The 17,789-nt window shown below is 40.4% G+C and overlaps 2 protein-coding genes across 2 annotated transcripts; one reads left to right on the top strand and one right to left on the bottom strand.

Annotated features, from left to right (window-relative positions):
- The first annotated feature begins 556 nt into the window (after window positions 1-556).
- LOC101519138 (olfactory receptor 10A4) lies at window positions 557-1,551 on the top strand. The gene has a single exon (XM_004590009.2). The coding sequence runs from the start codon at window positions 580-582 to the stop codon at window positions 1,525-1,527; it is 948 nt and encodes a 315-aa protein (XP_004590066.1). The 5' UTR covers window positions 557-579; the 3' UTR covers window positions 1,528-1,551.
- A 4,051-nt stretch (window positions 1,552-5,602) lies between these two features.
- Window positions 5,603-6,550, bottom strand: LOC101531598 (olfactory receptor 2D2-like). Its single transcript, XM_004590114.2, has one exon. The coding sequence runs from the start codon at window positions 6,548-6,550 to the stop codon at window positions 5,603-5,605; it is 948 nt and encodes a 315-aa protein (XP_004590171.2).
- Between the last annotated feature and the right edge of the window lie 11,239 nt (window positions 6,551-17,789).

Here is a 17,789-nt window from a genome sequence, read left to right as displayed (position 1 = left end):
GTCTTGGGATGAACACACATCACAGTTTCCATATCGTGTCTTCCTCTTTAAACTGCAATTTTTCTGGATTTAGAACTGGAGGTTCCTCCAAAAGAATAAAATCTTCATCAGTTTGATGATATTTAAACTCCTCCTCAGGAGTTTTTTGGTAATTGTGATTCATGCTCCATGATTTTCTCCTTCTCATCCTTTGATAGTGCAGCAGGATAGCTGTCTGATCTCACCACCTTTCATTCTATGTCAAGACCCTCTCTCCAGAAACACTGGGACCAACTATTGTAGCAATACTGACTGTTCAAGACCAGTAGGAGCACAAACATGAAGCAGTATCATCAGCCTTCTTCTATAGAGTGAAGTCAGAACATGTGTTGATATTTATAGCATGTCTCATGGAAGCCTTCCAAAAACAACTGTGAACCTAATCGTGATTATTTTTGTCAATTTGAAGAGGACACACACTTGATCTTCCCCAAATATTGCAAGGTGAAGACACAAGGAAGCCCCCTTTAAAGGTGAATGACACGTGACGGTTTTGACCTTGCTGGGGTTTTAAAGTCCAGTGAAATCCCAGGGAGAAGGATGATGTGGGGAAACTGGACCCTAGTCAGTGAATTTGTTCTTGTGAGCTTCTCAACCCTGTCTGCTGAGCTACAAGCTTTATTGTTTCTCCTCTTCTTGACCATTTATCTGGTGACCCTGATGGGGAATGTTCTCATCATCCTGGTCACAACTGTTGACTCCGCCCTACGAAGTCCTATGTACTTCTTCCTCAGAAACTTGTCTTTTCTTGAGATAGGTTTCAACTTGGTTATTGTGCCCAAAATGCTAGGGACCCTGATCCTGCAAGACACAGCCATCACCTTCCTTGGCTGTGCCACCCAGATGTATTTCTTCTTCTTCTTTGGGGCTGCTGAGTGCTGCCTCCTAGCCACCATGGCATATGACCGCTTTGTAGCCATTTGTGATCCCTTGCATTACCCAGTCATCATGGGGCACAAGTCTTGTGCCCAGCTGGCAGCTGCCTCCTGGTTCTCAGGGTTTCCAGTGGCCACAGTACAAACCACATGGATTTTTAGTTTCCCTTTTTGTGGCCCCAACAAAGTGAACCACTTCTTCTGTGACAGCCCTCCCGTCATTGCATTGGTCTGTGCTGACACCTCTTTGTTTGAACTAGAGGCTCTGACAGCCACTGTCTTGTTTATCCTCTTCCCTTTCTTGCTGATCTTGGGGTCCTATGTTCGTATCCTCTCCACTATCTTCAGGATGCCCTCTGCTGAGGGGAAACGCAAAGCCTTCTCCACCTGCTCCTCGCACCTGCTTGTTGTCTCCCTCTTCTACAGCACTGCCATCCTCACATACTTCCGACCACGGTCTAACACCTCTCCTGAGAACAAGAAGATACTGTCACTCTCCTACACAGTGGTGACGCCCATGTTGAACCCAATCATCTACAGCTTAAGGAATAATGAAGTGAAGGCTGCACTGAAGCGGGTTATCCGCAGGACTCTCAGACATCAGAAACTGTGACTGACTTAGATGGACACTGAAGGGGTTCGATGTAAGAAAAAGAGAAGGCTAGTAAGTTCCTCATGTAAAGTTTGAAGGGGACTTTGAATTTTCTCCTAGGATTCATTCCTGAATGGTAGAACATAAGTGATGAAAAGAAAAAAATTGCTAAATTCAGTATTCTATGGACTATGGAACCAATATCTTTGGGACTGATGCTAGTTTACATAAATTATGATTCTTTGAAATTCAATAACTTTGTTACCATCTAACATTAATTACTTGTTCTTTCCTTGAAATTTTCAATCCATTTTATTTTGTTATCTTCTGCCCTACTTCCTCCTATTTATCCAAAACTACTATCTGCATATTTCTAGCATGTCTTTGTTTACAATTTTAATTATAATGATTGTGATGAAAATAAACAACAATCTTATTTCATTATTTCACTCACTTTTTAAAAAAATTCTGAACCTGAAACTAAAATTAATGAAAGGCATAAAGCCATGGAATAATCTATAAATTGACTAAGGGGCCGCAGTCATTCCCACACCAACGTGGCGAGGGCAGCCAGCTCATGCAGGCCTGGATATGAGGAATGACTTCTGAGTGAATCCTAATGACAAGGTCACTGTACTTGCAGGTTCTTTGGTCTGACCATGGAGTACATATGTGAGAGCTGGCCTCCTCAGTGGCTTAGACAGAGCAGTGGATGGCATACCCAGATGCACATAGAGGATATAGCAGTCCATTAGAGCCTGCAAAGGACACCTGGTACAATAGCAGAGGAAAGAGTGCAGAACAAGTTGCTCAACTACCCCATCCAAGCGTTGGCAGCACATATCTGGGCAGATGGTAGACTACATCTAACAATGGACCTTGGAAGAATTTTCTCATCCTGGTGCAACAAGATTGACAGCATTTCAGAACTATTGAACTATGGAAACCACTTGAGCAGGACCTTTGGAGCATGCTCCACATCAGGGACCCTGGAATGACATCAAGTGACCATTCCCTATCCCCAGATACTGAGGCAGTTGGGAGGATGGGTGCAGCTTCTTCCCTTATCTTTCCTGTTCCATCAGATACAGGAAGAAGAAAAAAGAAAATGTGGAAAAGTGAACTCACCCACCTTCCCCTAACCCTTGACCCTCCCTATGCTAATAAATTACATAAAAATCATCAAAAATAAAATTTTAAAAATTACCTAAGGAAAATAATGTCTTATAAATTTCCGTAAGTAGAAAAACTACTCCTCACAATGATATTAAGTAATCCTACTTCCAATCAAAATAGAGTAACCAGGACTAGAGCTGCCTTCTCACCTAAATCAACGAAATAGAACACAAGATAAGGCCCAGCATTGTAGCCTAGCAGTTCAAGTCCTCGTCTTGCACGAGCCAAGATCCCATGTGGCCGCCCAGCAACCCCACTCCCCATTCAGCTCCCTGCCTGTAGCCTGGAACAGTAGTTGAGGAAGGCCCAATGCCTTGGGACCCTGCACCTACATGGGAGACCCGGAAGAGGCTCCTGGCTCCTGGCTTCGGATTGGTTCAGCTCCAGCCCTTGCAGCTGCTTGGAGAGTGAACCAGTGGATGGAAGATCTTCCTTTCTGTCTCTCCTCCTCTCTGTATGTCTTTCCAGTAAAAATAAAAAAAATAAATCTGAATAAAGAAGATACAAAATACAAGAAACAACGGTGGTCTTTGAGATGCACAGCGACAAAGTGGTCGCTGAGAGATGGATAACACAAGAGGTGAGCTCAATAAGTGAATAATTAAGGAAGCCATGCTTTAATACTTTCAAAACGTTAAGAAAAGACAAAGAGGCTATAAGAATATCCAAATTAAACTTCTAAAGATGACAATTGTAATATTTCAGAAGAAAATTATGTTGCTTGAGATTTAGAATAGATTACGTATTGCAGAACTAAGAGTAATGGTTTTTATAGAATGGCTATGGAATTATCCAAGAAGAGACAAAGGGAAAAAAAAAAAGAGAAACACATCATTTGTCCCTAGGATGAGGACAAGCCACCTAACATGAAGTAACTAAAGGAGGAAGAGAGAAAAAAAAATCAAGGAAATAATTATTAAAAATTCACAAAATTCAATTAAAACTCTATACTCATACCCTTCAGCATACCCTAAGCACACAACACATAAGGCAATTACTAAGGCACATCATTGTTAAATTAGAAGCAAAGACTGTTCACTGGCATCGGGTTCGCTTAGTATTGGACCCAGTAGACGAACAAAGGAAGTTGCCGTGTTGACTGGACTGGCTGATCCAATTTGCTAACATAAAACGGATTGCTGATGTAATGACTCATAGAAGCCTGGATTCAGCAGCCAGAGGATTCACTATTCTGTCATATCACCCTCCCCTGAACAACAGCTCTAGTAAAGGAGAAACTGCAGAAAACCATTTAAAAAGAGACCATCAGGGGGCCCGGTGGTGTGGCCTAGCGGCTAATGTCCTCGCCTTGAAAGCCCCAGAATCCCATATGGGTGCCAGTTCTAATCCCGGCAGCTCCACTTCCTGTCCAGCTCCCTGCTTGTGGCCTGGGAAAGCAGGAGAGGACGGCCCAAAGCTTTGGGACCCTGCACCCGCGTGGGAGACCCGGAAGAGGTTCCTGGTCCCGGCATCGGATTGGCGCGTACCAGCCCGTTGAGGCTCACTTGGGGAGTGAAACATCGGATGGAAGATCTTCCTCTCTGTCTCTCCTCCTCTCTGTATATCCGGCTTTCCAATAATAATAATAATAAAAAATCTTAAAAAAAAAAAACAAAAAAAACAGAGACCATCAGGGTGCAAAACTTTAGGTTGCCATAACACATTTTTAAAAAAACCAGTAAGCTGAAGCTAAGATATAAACCCACAAATGGGTGGCAAAATACAAAACAAAAATCATTAATTTACATGTGGTGACCAGGATCAGGACTGTGAGCAGCTGTTTTCTGCTATCGGCACTTTATCTTGTCATTTATCTTCCCATATCCTACCTAAATAATGCTGGTTGGAACTATTCTGTACACCAAATACAAGTGTGACTTGCTTGGTGCCATACTGCTACGATAAGGTTTTTAAAGGAATCTTACGTTCTGTCTGTATTAGTAACATGAACTAATGACTGCTGGAATAAAAAGTCACTGCTGATGGCAAGAGATATTTTTCATTGTGCATTGTCTCAGATAGTTCTTGTGCTCAAGGATGTTTGTGTTCTGTATAGATGCTACAGTTTCCCTTGTTCTCAGCTTCAAAAATGGGGATAAAATAGCAGAGGCTTAGAAAGGCAGATGGGGAATGAACTGGAAATACTGATTTTTCCCAATGTTTTCTTCCCCTATGTAACCTCAAGTTTCATCTCTTCTCTGAACCTTTTACACACAGTTTCCCTCTCAAGGTCCTAGATCTCTTCTTATTCCTCCAGGTCTAGGGTGAATCACAGATTGTTGCTATCTGTTAGCCATAGCATAATTTCCAATTCTTGTTGGCTGCCTAAATCTACATATGGAGTTTTGAAAGTACATCCCAGTAGACATGATCCACAGATTCTAAAAAGCACATAAGAGATTAGTTCACTTTCACTCTGCTTTATTGTACACACACTCTTCAGTACACCACTCATGCATACAGGTGCACATCCATGCACCATCACCTAATACTGAGGACATTGCAAGTTAAGTAATGGCTTTTTAATATTTATTATATGTTGATAATAAGACATTCAAAAACATCAAATTGGAAAGAACTTGAGGAATAGCCTGACATATATGACAATGATAATGTCCAATGAGTCATATGTTACAAGTTGCTTGAAATATAAAAGTTTCTCCGGGGATCTTCTGAGTGTTACATTCAAATAGAGAAACACAAAGGAAAAAAATGTTTCTCCTCGTTACTTTATAAATTGTTTTCCTCTCCTCTTCACAAATACAAAGATGATTCAATATAGGTCCATAAACAAAGTCTCAAAATAAAACAAAGTCTTAAAAATAAAATCCTTCACATTCTTACATTCTAAAGCAATGAGATTACCATGCAATTCACACACATAGGAATACAACAGAGTCTTCATATTCACTATTAATTGTCAAAAGGAGATTCCAGGTGTGCATGAGAAATTTCTTGGAGCTACTTTCCTCAGAGCTCCCTTCACATCCTTGTTCCTCAGGCTGTAGATGAGGGGGTTTAGCATGGGGGTCACCACTGCATAGAACACAGACACCTGCTTCTTTTGCTCTTTGGAAGACTTGGGTGTCATGTAGGTGACGATTCCTGATCCATAAAAAAGGAGGACCACCAGCAGGTGGGAACCACAGGTGGAAAACGCCTTGAGCCTTCCTGTGGCTGACTTCATCTTCACCACAGTCAGGATGATGCGGCTGTAGGATACCAGGATTAGGGAAACAGGGATGAGCAGAATCACCACCCCCATCAGGAAAATGGCCAGCTCGGAAGTGTGTGTGTCTGTGGATGCCAAGACCAGCAGTGCAGGGGCCTCACAAAAGAAATGTGCGATAGTGTTGCTGCCTCGGTAGGGCAACCTCAGCGTGAATGTGGTGTCCACCACGGACACCACAATGCCACTGCTCCACGATCCCACGGCCAGCTGTGCACACACGCGCCAGGTCATGATGCTAGGGTAAAGCAAAGGGTTACAGATGGCCACATAGCGGTCATAGGACATCACAGCCAGAAGGGCACACTGTGTGCACCCAAAGATGAGAAAAAAGACAAGCTGGGCTGCACAGTGTGTGAATGAGATGATCTTCCTCCTGGAAAGCAGGTGGACCAGGGCCTGAGGCACTATGTTAGTAGAGAAGCAGAGGTCAGCCAGAGATAGGTTGCAGAGAAAGAAATACATAGGTGTGTGAAGCCGGGAGTCAACCTGAACAAGGGACATGAGAAGTAGATTTCCAAGCACGGTGACCAGATAGACACCCAGAAACAAGATGAAGAGCAGCTGCTGCGTGTGTGGATCCTCAGAGAGTCCCAGGAGGAGAAATTCCATCACCTGTGTCTGATTTGTCTGCCTCATCATTTGCCTCCCTTCGCAGTAAGAAGTCACTTTCTGCTAAACACAGGCATACACAACGTGTTAATCCTGTAATTTCAAAGTCTCATTAAAATATCTGGAAGGTGATTGTGCTACTTAAAGTAAAATATTGTCAGTGCTTTAAAATCATACTTATATAATGGTGTGTCCATTGTCGATGTCATCTGGCAAGTGCACAGTACATCAAAGGACTCTCCTTCCTTATTCTGAATGTCACCCATAATAAAATAATGGACAGACTGAATTCATTTGTAAGTTGTTCCAATTAATTTCACTTGATTATCACCTCAGTTCCCTAAGTCTAATACTACTTTTTGCATTTCCTACACCGGGGTACTTAGTCAGTTTTCAAAAACGATTCAGACAAGAAGTGATATGCATTATTTCTTTCCTGAAAGAACAATCATAAAAGTATAAGCATTCAAATGGAGTAAAAGATACCCTGTACACTTGAGCGTTTTTTAAAGAAATCTGTCTTTGAAGAGCTGAGACACCAAGTAGCAGCTCAAAATACCCCCTCACAATCTTGTCAGTAGCTTCGTTGGACCTCTATATTATCTATCTCAACTAGAAACTGATTTCCAAAATGGCAAACACACCATCACTACAGGATTTGGATGTCAAGCTACCATCTTTTTTTTTTTTAATTTTATTATTTTTTTTAAATAAAGCAAACATTTATTAAACTGTAATAAAAACATTCCATCAAATTACAAAACCTGAGCAAGAAAAACAAACGGCACATGCTTAACTGTAGTTGACATTCAAATAAAACTTGCATTCCCAAAATATTATACAGTAATTAGAAAATACCAGCCAAAGTAATATTAGGATACTTTTACATGCGATCTCAACAAATTTGAACAGAAGCAAATTTTAACAAAGGTAAATTTTACAGTGAAACATAGCAGTAGATTAAGGATCTTAACATGTTTATTTTACTGCTATTTGACACTATGATACAAAAATAAGAGGATTTACTTGACATTTTTAATAAATATCTCATGGGCTGTTGAGTGCCTTACTGGTGAAAAGATTTAACTGGCTAATCTCATCAATCCATTTTGTACATTTAGTAAGCATCATCTCAGCCCTACATAATCAAGCTACCATCTTAGCTATTTTCCTGCTCCACCCAAACAGCACTAATATCCCTTCCTCTAGCACATCTCTTGCAGCCTCACATTGTCGCTCTATTGTTTCCCAAGATCAAAAACCCCTGGGAAAACTGGCTGTTTCCTTGCATCTTTATGCCCTTTGTATTAATTATACCCAGCTTCATACAATAAACAAACACTAATTAAAGTAAATAAAAAATATTTAATCACATAGGCAAGCAAAATCGTTTGGAAGGATTGCCAATATCTCCAGGGAGATTAGTGAGGATTTGAAAGTAAATTGTAAAACTTCATGGAACTATTTATGAGAAATCTTACATCACCCTAGAAGGTGTGAGGAAGATGGGAAGGATAGCCTATCAGGATCATAACTGGAAACTCATAGACAACAGACTCAAATCAGCATTAGACAATAGTAAAACTACAAAGGCATATGGGGGGAATCAGGAGCGATCCTAACAACCTCTTAACAGGAGGTCATATGCACAGAGCAGGGGGGGACCCTAGAGTGGAGCAGGTGGACAGGAGGAGGCTTGTGTCCCAACCCTGAAGACTCCCAGATCCTCACCAAGGACTATCAGTAGAAGCACTGAGGACTACATCCTAACTACCAAAGAGACCACGGGGAATTGGAGTGCCTTCAGAGGCCAAGAACTCTGAGGTCATCCACTCCCGCTTGGATCTACCACATGGGATGGAAGAAGCCCAAATCCTGCCTTGCAGGATCCAAGGTCATCAGAACGACAACCAGGAGCACTGAGAGCCTGCAGAAACAGAAGAGCAATAAACTTTCCTCGGGACTAGGGAGAGGAGCTTTCTCTGGTCCTTCCCGGTTCCGACTTTGGGTCCCCACCCTCTCTTGTAATGACCATCAGGATCGCTCCAGAAACCTGAGGAGTTTTGAGGAAACAAACAAATAAACAAAAAAACTAGGATAGAGAGAGAACAACAAGGAAAGCTCAGAAACAGACAGGAAACAGCAGGGATGCACTTATAATTCACTGGATGGGACTCAAAGATTAGTTCCTCCTTACTGGGATATTGAAGATTTCTCGCACACCCCTCCTAAAACTGTTCACCTAAACTGTTGACATATGTCTTGTTAGAGTTATAGAGTTAGACTACCCAAAAACAGCCAGGTTCAGCAAAATCATGCTTCAACGCTATAAACTGCTAAATACTAAAATTAAAATAGACATGAGACAGCTGAATAGTAACCTATAGCCATTTTAAGGTGTATAGAACCTGGTTGTATATAAACTAATAATTGAAATGTCAACGTAGAAGTCACAGGATGTGGTTCAGAACTTACATTCTTTTTTTTTTTTTCCTTTTTCTCTTTTAACATATTGGCTACTCAATACCATGTCAACTAATTCCATAACGTTATAAATTGTTGCTGATGTTATGTCAGGGCTTTTAATTGAACGGGATGATACTCTGCGAGCTCTACCTTCAGACCAGAGATGGTCTCACCAGAAATCATTGAACTTATTTGGACAATAAGATGCTGGACTTTATGCTTGGTAGATGCTTGCAATGAAAGAATCTCAACTGAATTTGAATTGTGGTAATGCAACAAGGTGGAGGAATTCACCGGGGGGGGGCGGTTTGGGGAGGAGGGGAATCCCAGTGCCTATAAAACTGTGTCACATAATGCAATGTAAGGAATTAAAAAAAGAAGAAGAAGAAAAGAAAGGCAGGGACCGCATGGTGGCCTAGCAGTTTAAGTCCTCGCCTTGAATGAGCCAGGATCCCATATGCGTGCCAGTTCTAATCCCAGCAGCTCCACTTCCCATCCAGCTCCCTGCTGTGGCCTGGGAAAGCAGTCAAGGATGGCCCAAAATCTTGGGACCCCACACCCATGCGGGAGACCAGGAAGAAGCTCCTGGCTCCTGGCTCCTGGCTTCGGATCAGCTCACTTGGGGAGTGAATCATCAGACGAAAGATCTTCCTCTCTGTCTCTCCTCCTCTGTGTATATCTGACTTTGCAATTTAAATAAAATAAAATAAATCTTTTTTAAAAAAGGAAAGCAATAAATTTTTACTTTAAAGGTAAGGTAAGGTCCTGTTCCAGGGCTAGGCTAGCAATCCTATGCCTATTTTTTAGGACTCTTGAGAATCCATATATAAGATGTATCAAATAGAATGTCTGAGGTTGCCATAGAAAGCAGTAAAATAAAAATACAATGGGCAAATAAGTCTTAGAAAACAAAAATGTAAACAGCAATGTGCTGTAGAAAAGTATCTGCCATATTGATTAAGATGCTATGTGGACACCCACATCCCCTGTCTAAGTGCTTGGGTTTCAGTCCCTTCTTAGCTATCAATTCCACCTTCCTGTTGATGCACACCATGGGAAATTGTAAATTATGGCTCAGGTAGCTGGATCTCTGTCACCCACTTGGGAAATCTGAATTGTGTTCCAGGTTCTATTGTAAGCATTTGGAGTGTGAACCAAAAGGTAATTTCTTGCTCCATCTCTCAAATAAATAGAAAAATGATTTTGAAAAATAAAAAAAGTTGAATTTGTAAAAAATAAAACATTATGGCTTTATTTGTACACATTAAATGAAATATATCTTTATTAAGATCTTAATGTTTTAAAATATAGTTGTAAGTCAAACAGCCACATTCATTTCAAAATAATATGACTTACATATTTGGAAGTATATTAAATACATGTAAAGTGGCATAAAGTACATTTGATTTCTATTCCTGAAATCATCCTAAATACTTCTATTACTCACATAGAATGGTCGCATTTACTCAAATGAGAAGCAAATGTAAAATCTAAGTTAGAATAACGTAAAAATAAGGGCTATTCCACACCAAAACTGAAGAACACTCTGAATTCCAAGTTAGGAACTACTGGGCTACAGAAATTCCAAGGAGTAATTTTTTTAAAGAAGTTAAAATAGCACACCCCATCTAATCTGAACTATGATCCTAGAGTCAGAATGGGTCTTCAAGTCAAGATCATGATAGATTTCACATCATTTGGTCTCAGCACTAAAGCTGAATGTGGCACTGAGAAGAAAATCCCACTGTACTTTTATTTAACTCTTTGATGCCTTCAGCTTTTTAGCATTACTTTTTGTTCACATTTTAAATAGATCCTCTTTTTTTTTTTTATTAATTACGTTGCATTATGTGTCACAGTTTCACAGGTTCTGGGATTCCCCATTCCCTCCCCATGCCCTCCCCTCATGGTTAGATAGATCCTCTTAAGAAAATGGCTTATCCCAATTATATATCACCTATATGACAAAGGCCAAGTTATAACCTTAACAACCTTACCTGTTACTAATTATATGTAGGATCCCTGCTTCATTTCTTATTTGCTGGTATTGCTTCTTTCCGCATGTTCAACCTTCACATGTGTATGTGGATACACAAAAATGCACACATTCATAAACACCTAGTCATCTTAGAGGCACAAATGCAGTGCAGCATCAGGTACTCAGCTCCGTTATGGCTCTTAACAAGTTGTGTTGTAATAATTTGTTTCTATTATTGTAAGACATTCAAGAACAGAAACAATACCTGAGCCTTCACTATTCACACCAAATAATTTTAAATATGGTGTATAAGTGTCCAAAGCATATTGCTCGGACTAATTTTTGTAAACCAAAGTAGCAATAGGCAGAGAGGTGAGTGTGAATTATAAATGAGTGATTTGTCAGATGCATCAGGCTCTCACTGACTCTAGGATTGCAGTACTGAAAGACAGCCCCCCAACCTACCTCTCTGTTTGTTTCCCTCTTTCTGTGTTTTAAAAATATTCTCCACACAAATATGAAGGTTAAACTGTTCCCTGAGGAGGCTGTGAATCTGCCTCAGGGTCAAGAAGTTTCACTAAGAAAAGCATGATTTACTGCCAGCCTTTCTGTCAGTTTATTTTATCTTTTCTCAAAATACAACAGGAATTTTAGAGTTCATTGTTCTAAAAATATGTAGGTGGCTAAGGTAGGATGACAGGTCACAGAACCATGCTTGTCTAATCTGATGTGTGTTTTAGAAGAGCAGGCTGAGGAAGCACACCGGGAACTGAAAGAATACTAGATTTCTCTACTGAGTCCAAGATCCTTCATGCTTACTTACGTTGCTGTACTGTATCCTCCATATCCACTTTCTACCTTGAAAATCTAGATCAACGGGGCATGATAATCCCCAACCAAACAACCAACACTGAGTCCAGGGAGCTTCTCCCCATGAGGAGAGGACCAGAGTTCTACTTCAAAGGCTATTTCACAGTGTAGTGGTGGGCTGATATGGTGGATCCACTGTGAACGAGACCTTGACAAGATCCATTGCAAAACATTTAACCCTAAGAAACAGCTATTCAAATGGAAGTATTGTAATTTTAAACACAAATATCAGCAAAAAATTGAAATCAATTTTCCCTCGTTATATTCCCAATTAGTCCTCTTTTTGTTTGACTTGTGCCTTTCTTCCACCTATCCCTATTAATCTTACCAATACTTTCTGATCTGATAAAGAGAGAAGATCCAATTGGCATGCCACATCCAGGGAAAACACTGGGTTGCTGAAGCAGAAAGTGCTACAGACACCTTGGCCACAGGAAAGCAGAGTGAAGACAGTAGCATCTTGTCCTAAAGGCAATGAACTTATCAAATTCTCCAAAGACAAGGCCAAAGGCAAAGTGAGAAAGATTTGAATGTCTTCCTTAGCCTCCTGTTCCACAAAAAAATGCTTATCATTGTTTCCAAGGGAGTATTGCACATGATAGTTCCACTTTAATGAGGAAAAAGGAGTTTCAGAGCAGTCAGAGTCACCCCTGAAGCAGCTGGAGCGCTCAGGAGAATTCTGACTCATTAGCATGCATGCTCTCAGAGGGACCCTGTGCATAGCAGCAGGTCAGAGGATAGAGACAGCTAGTGCTCATGCCTCCATGCATGGGCTCCACCTCGTTATTCCTTTATGTCTTCATGTGATTTTGATAAGTCTCATAATTAGAGAACACAAAGTACCTCAGATATAATAATTGTCTGAATATGATAAGCATAACATATACACAAGCTAAAAGTTCAATTAGTAACATACCTAATTATTATGATCGGAGCTTGGAGATGATAATATTACAATAGTACCTGAATTTTGGCAGACACTACATGTTTGACATTGTTTTCAAAAACCACTATAAATTTGCCTAGTCCTAACGTGCCCAGATGGAGAAGCTCAGAAAACAAGCATACATCAGCTGCTGGCAAAGAAAGCTAGGCAGCATCTTTGGAAGCTGGATTAGGTGTGGCTGAGAGTAGAGATCGTGGTCTCAAAGACCATGACTCTGACAAGAACCCAACTCTCATTAGAAAATCCTGATTGATCTCCTTCAGAAAAGAGTCAAGGGGCCCTGCACGGTGGTCTAGTGGCTAAAATCCTCACCTTGCAGGTTCTGAGATCCCATGCGGGCGCTGGTTTCTTTCCTCGTGGCTCCTCTTCCCTTCCAGCTCCCTGCCTATGGCCTGGAAAAGCAGTCCAGGACAGCCCAGATCCTTGGGATTCTGCACCTGTGTGGCCGACCTGGAAGAAGCTCCTGGCTCCTAACTTCAGATCAACTTAGCTCCGGCCATTGTAGCCACTTGGGGAGTGAACCAGCAAACAGAAGATCTTTCTTTCTGTAAATCTGACTTTTCAATAAATAAATAAATATTTTTAAAAGAAAAGAGCCAAGAAATTGGTTCAGCTTTCACAAGACTTGATGTGGGTAGAATATTCTATGAAGTCAAGTTTGTTAATTCTGTAGTTAAAATTCTCTCTCTGTTTAATAAATTTTCTGCCAATGTGTTATAAAAGTTATCAAAATACTAATGGAAACCTTTTGCTTAATAAACTTCCATTTGATAATTTTGCATCTTGAAAGAATATTAAATTTTCAAAGAAATCAAAGTTGTACAACTCTCAAACTCCATTACTGAAATTCTCCAATTACTAGTATTTTATCACATTTTCTTTATAATGTGCCCTTTTATACACATATGATTTTGATGGCTTAATAGTGAATATGGGCATCATGTCTGTAACATATAAAGAGCTCCTAGAAAACTAATAAGCAAATCCTGAAATGCCAGATTTTAAAATCTACAGAAAACTCAAGTGATCACTTTCCATATAAAAAGCACAGGTAGCTACAAAGCACATCGGAAGGTGCACAACATAGTCACCACATGTTTAAACTAGAAACCTAATGAAATGCCATGTATCATCACAAAAACAAATAAAATGACTGAGGCTATGGAGCAATTTACATTCCTTATAGAAACATGGATTAGTATTGTCAACAAAAGGCACATTTAAACAAAATTTTTATAAAGATATTAATTTTTATTGGGAAGTCAGATATACAGAGAAGAGGAGAGACAGAGAGGAAGATCTTCCATCCATTGATTCTCTGCCCAAGTAGCCTCAACAGCCGGAACTGAGCCGATCCAAAGCCAGGAGCCAGAAGCTTGTTCCTGTCTCTCACGTGGGTGTGGGGTCGTCCTCAACTGCTTTCCCAGGCCACAAGCAGGGAGCTGGATGGAAAGCGAGGTGGCTGGGACTCAAACCTGTACCCGTATGGGATCCCAGCACTTGCAAGACAAGGACTTTAACTGCTAGACCACCGCGCTGGGCTGAAAATTTTTGAATAATAAACTAACCAAATGCAATCACTATAAGCTAGGACTTTAAGGGTATAAACATTAGAGATCAATGCTTATTTCCACCAAAAAATATGAACCAGGATGTTTAAAACAGCTTTATCTATAATAGTCCTAACTGAGACAATATGCATTTTCTTAGGCAAGAGAAAAAATAAGTTGCAGTATCATAGGGCAGTGGAATGCTTTGATGGTACAGCCACTCTGTAGAGCATATAGTTATTTTATTTTTTTAAAAGATTTATTTATTTTTTACTGGATATATAGAGAGGAGAAGAGACAGAGAGGAAGATCTTCCATCTGCTGATTCACTCCCCAAGTGACCTCAATGGCTGGAGCTGAACCAATCCGAAGACAGGAGCCAGGAGCTTCTTCCAGGTCTCCCATGCGGGTGCAGGGTCCCAAGACTTTGGACCAACCTCGACTATATTCCCAGGCCACAAACAAGGAGCTAGATGGGAAGTGGAGCCACCAGGATTAGAACCAGCGCCCATATAGGATCTTGGCATGTGTAAGGTGAGGACTTAAACTGCTAGGCTACCGCACCAGGCCCATAACAGTCATTTTAATGAGTTAGATTTTATGTGTAATAAATCCATAATTAAACTACAAATACTCCATAAACTAAGCCATACCCAATAAAGCAATCATGTATAAATTAATAACATTTATTTGAATGTAATTTTTTGAAACTAGACAGCCATTTGGAATATGAGGAACCAACAACTTTAGAGCATGTCGGAATCCCTCATGGTATCCTACCACCTGACAATCCAAATATCCCACCATTTTTCCTATATCTTTTGGTCTTTCCATAACATGAATGTATCATTCAGATGTAAAACTTGGCCTTTGTTTTGAATTTTTAATTAGTTTGAGTGAATTGTAGGAATAGTTCCATCTTCAAGAGATCAAATCAACAAGATGAATTAAAAATTTTTTAAATTAAGATTTCATTGTACAAAAATGTCCTTCCACTACAAACTATTTCCACAAGAAAAGCTTTGACTTTTGTTTGGGAAAAGTATCCAAGTTTAATATGACTGACTATTCCAAGTTCCCATTGCCATATTGTCAATATGACAGTACTTCACAATTTAAGGTCACATGACACCAGAACAATCACAAACAAAAGTGAAAATGCAATCTCTAAAATCAATACACACTATTCAATTGGAAAGTTGACCCCAAATGATCCTGTATTTGCTCATTTTCATTTCCATGTAATTACCAAAAAAGAAAAGTCCGATAAAGTGTGAATCCTTAGGAGTTTACTCTCTAATGTCATTTTAAATTATATTCATTCTGATTTTTTAAAGTGGGTTTAATTTGCAAGCCTTTGTAGCTTCAAATGCAGCACAGAGTACCCTAGGGTTTCTCAGAGGCTAGCTGGGTAATAAAGTTGAGGACTCTCCAGGCTCCAGGAACGCCCTGTTTAACATGACTCTCAGGACCTCACCTTTAAGCATTTCCTCCAAGGAAAATACTCTTCAGAAATGGGACCTGGGAGGATTAGCCTATATGTACAGTTAGCTAAATCAGAAAGCTTGGGCTGAAGGCAAATTCAAAGGAAGAACCTGTATAGGCTTTGGGTGGAAATATGGGGGTTGCTGCAGGTGCCAACCTAGAAATAGCTTAGCAAATACAGATATGCAAACTTGGAAATCTCCCTCTGTCCCGCTAGACCCTCCTTCTTTCACGGATGCCTGCAAGGAGCTGTCCCTGCCCTATCCCAACCCTGAGGTGAGAGAGAGGAAACCACCAGCAGGTTCCATTCAACAGAATTCTTTTTAATATTGGCTGGGGAATTGGAGGTGACGTGAAGTGGGGTTAAAAAAAGACTGTCACTTGCTTTCTTACACAACAGAATCTTCTTGTTGTACTTCTGGAAACAACAACCCTATTTCGACTCTTCCCCAGAGTATTAGCCTGAAAACCGTGTGCATGCAGGGATAAAGCACTCGGGTCATCTTTCTCAGCTTCTCCAAGTGCACCAGCAGGAAGTTGAACCATAACTGCAGCTGTGATTCAAACCCATGTTTGTATGATATTCTGGCAGCACAGAGAGCAGTTTAACCTGCTCTGCTCCAAGTCCACCCTAGATGTTCACTTTTCATCCAATGCCCTTTCTGAATCTGTTGAGGTGATCCTGTGATTGTTTCCCCTTCAGTCGAATCATGGAAGGTGTTACTTTAGTTGATTAGTATACATTGAATCATTCCTGCATCCCAAGATGTAGCACACTTGTTCATGTTGAAAAATGTGTTCAAGTGCTGTTGGATTCAATTTGCTAACACTTGCTGAGTATTTCTGCATCATTTTTAACAAAGATAATTGTTTTATGGTTCTTAATGTCATAAATTTCTCCTCTTGGGGGGGGGGTTACTATCAAGATAATCTGCTTCATTTGAGCTTGAAAGAATTCCTTCTTCTGTTTTTTTTTGGAATGTTCAAAGTAGTGTTGGTGTTGATTCTTTAAATAATTGGTAGAATCTAGCAAAGAAGTCATCTGGTCCTGGTCTTTATAGGAAACTTATTACTGACCCAATCTCACCAATCACTATTGGTCTGTTTAATTCTAATTCTTCATAATACAATCTTGGTAATGTGTGCTCAAGATTTTTTTCCATCTTTTTAATCTATCAAGATTGTTGTCGTATCATTAATTGTTCACCGTGATCTCTAACAGTTCTTTACATCTCTGTGGTGTCAGTCTTAAGGTTTTCCTTCTCATCTCTGACTTCATGTGTTTTCTAAGTTTCAGTGACTACCTTTCTTTAAGATTTATTTATTTTTATTGGAAAGGCAGATATACAGAGAAGAGGAAGGACAGAGAGGAAGATCTTCCATACGATGGTTCACTCCCCAAGCAGCCACAACAGCTGGAGCTGAGCCAATCCAAAGCCAGGAACCAGGAGCCTCTTCTATGTCTCTCATGCGGGTGCAGGGTCCCAAAGCTTTGCGCCGTCCTCGACTGCTTTCCCAGGCCACAAGCAGGGAGCTGGATAGGAAGCAAAGCTGCTGGGATTAGAACCAGTGCCCATATGGGATTCTGACGTCTTCAAGGCAAGGACTTTAACTGCTACGCTAGCACGCCAGGCCTTCAGTTAAAGTTAACACCTTTAACACTTGGTGTTAAGAAAGGTCTGGCACTGAGAAGTCCTCTCAGCTTCTGTTTATCTGGACAGGTCTTAAATTCCCTAACAAGGAAGGATAGTTTTGCTGAGTACAGTGTTCTTGCTTAGCGAATTTCATCCTTCAACACATTCAATTCCCAGCCTACTCCCTCCTGATTTGTAAGATTTCTTCTGTAAAATTTGCAGTCAGATGAGTGAATGATCCATAGTGCATTACTTGTTTCTTGTACTGTGCAGCTTTCAGAATCCTCTGGTAAACTTTAATAACAGAGGATCCAGTACAAGGGTTCAGTGGCTAAAT

Source organism: Ochotona princeps, chromosome 4 (genome assembly GCF_030435755.1).
Source record: "Ochotona princeps isolate mOchPri1 chromosome 4, mOchPri1.hap1, whole genome shotgun sequence".
Taxonomy (NCBI): Eukaryota; Metazoa; Chordata; class Mammalia; order Lagomorpha; family Ochotonidae; genus Ochotona; species Ochotona princeps.
This window is presented reverse-complemented; position numbering and strand designations above follow the sequence as displayed.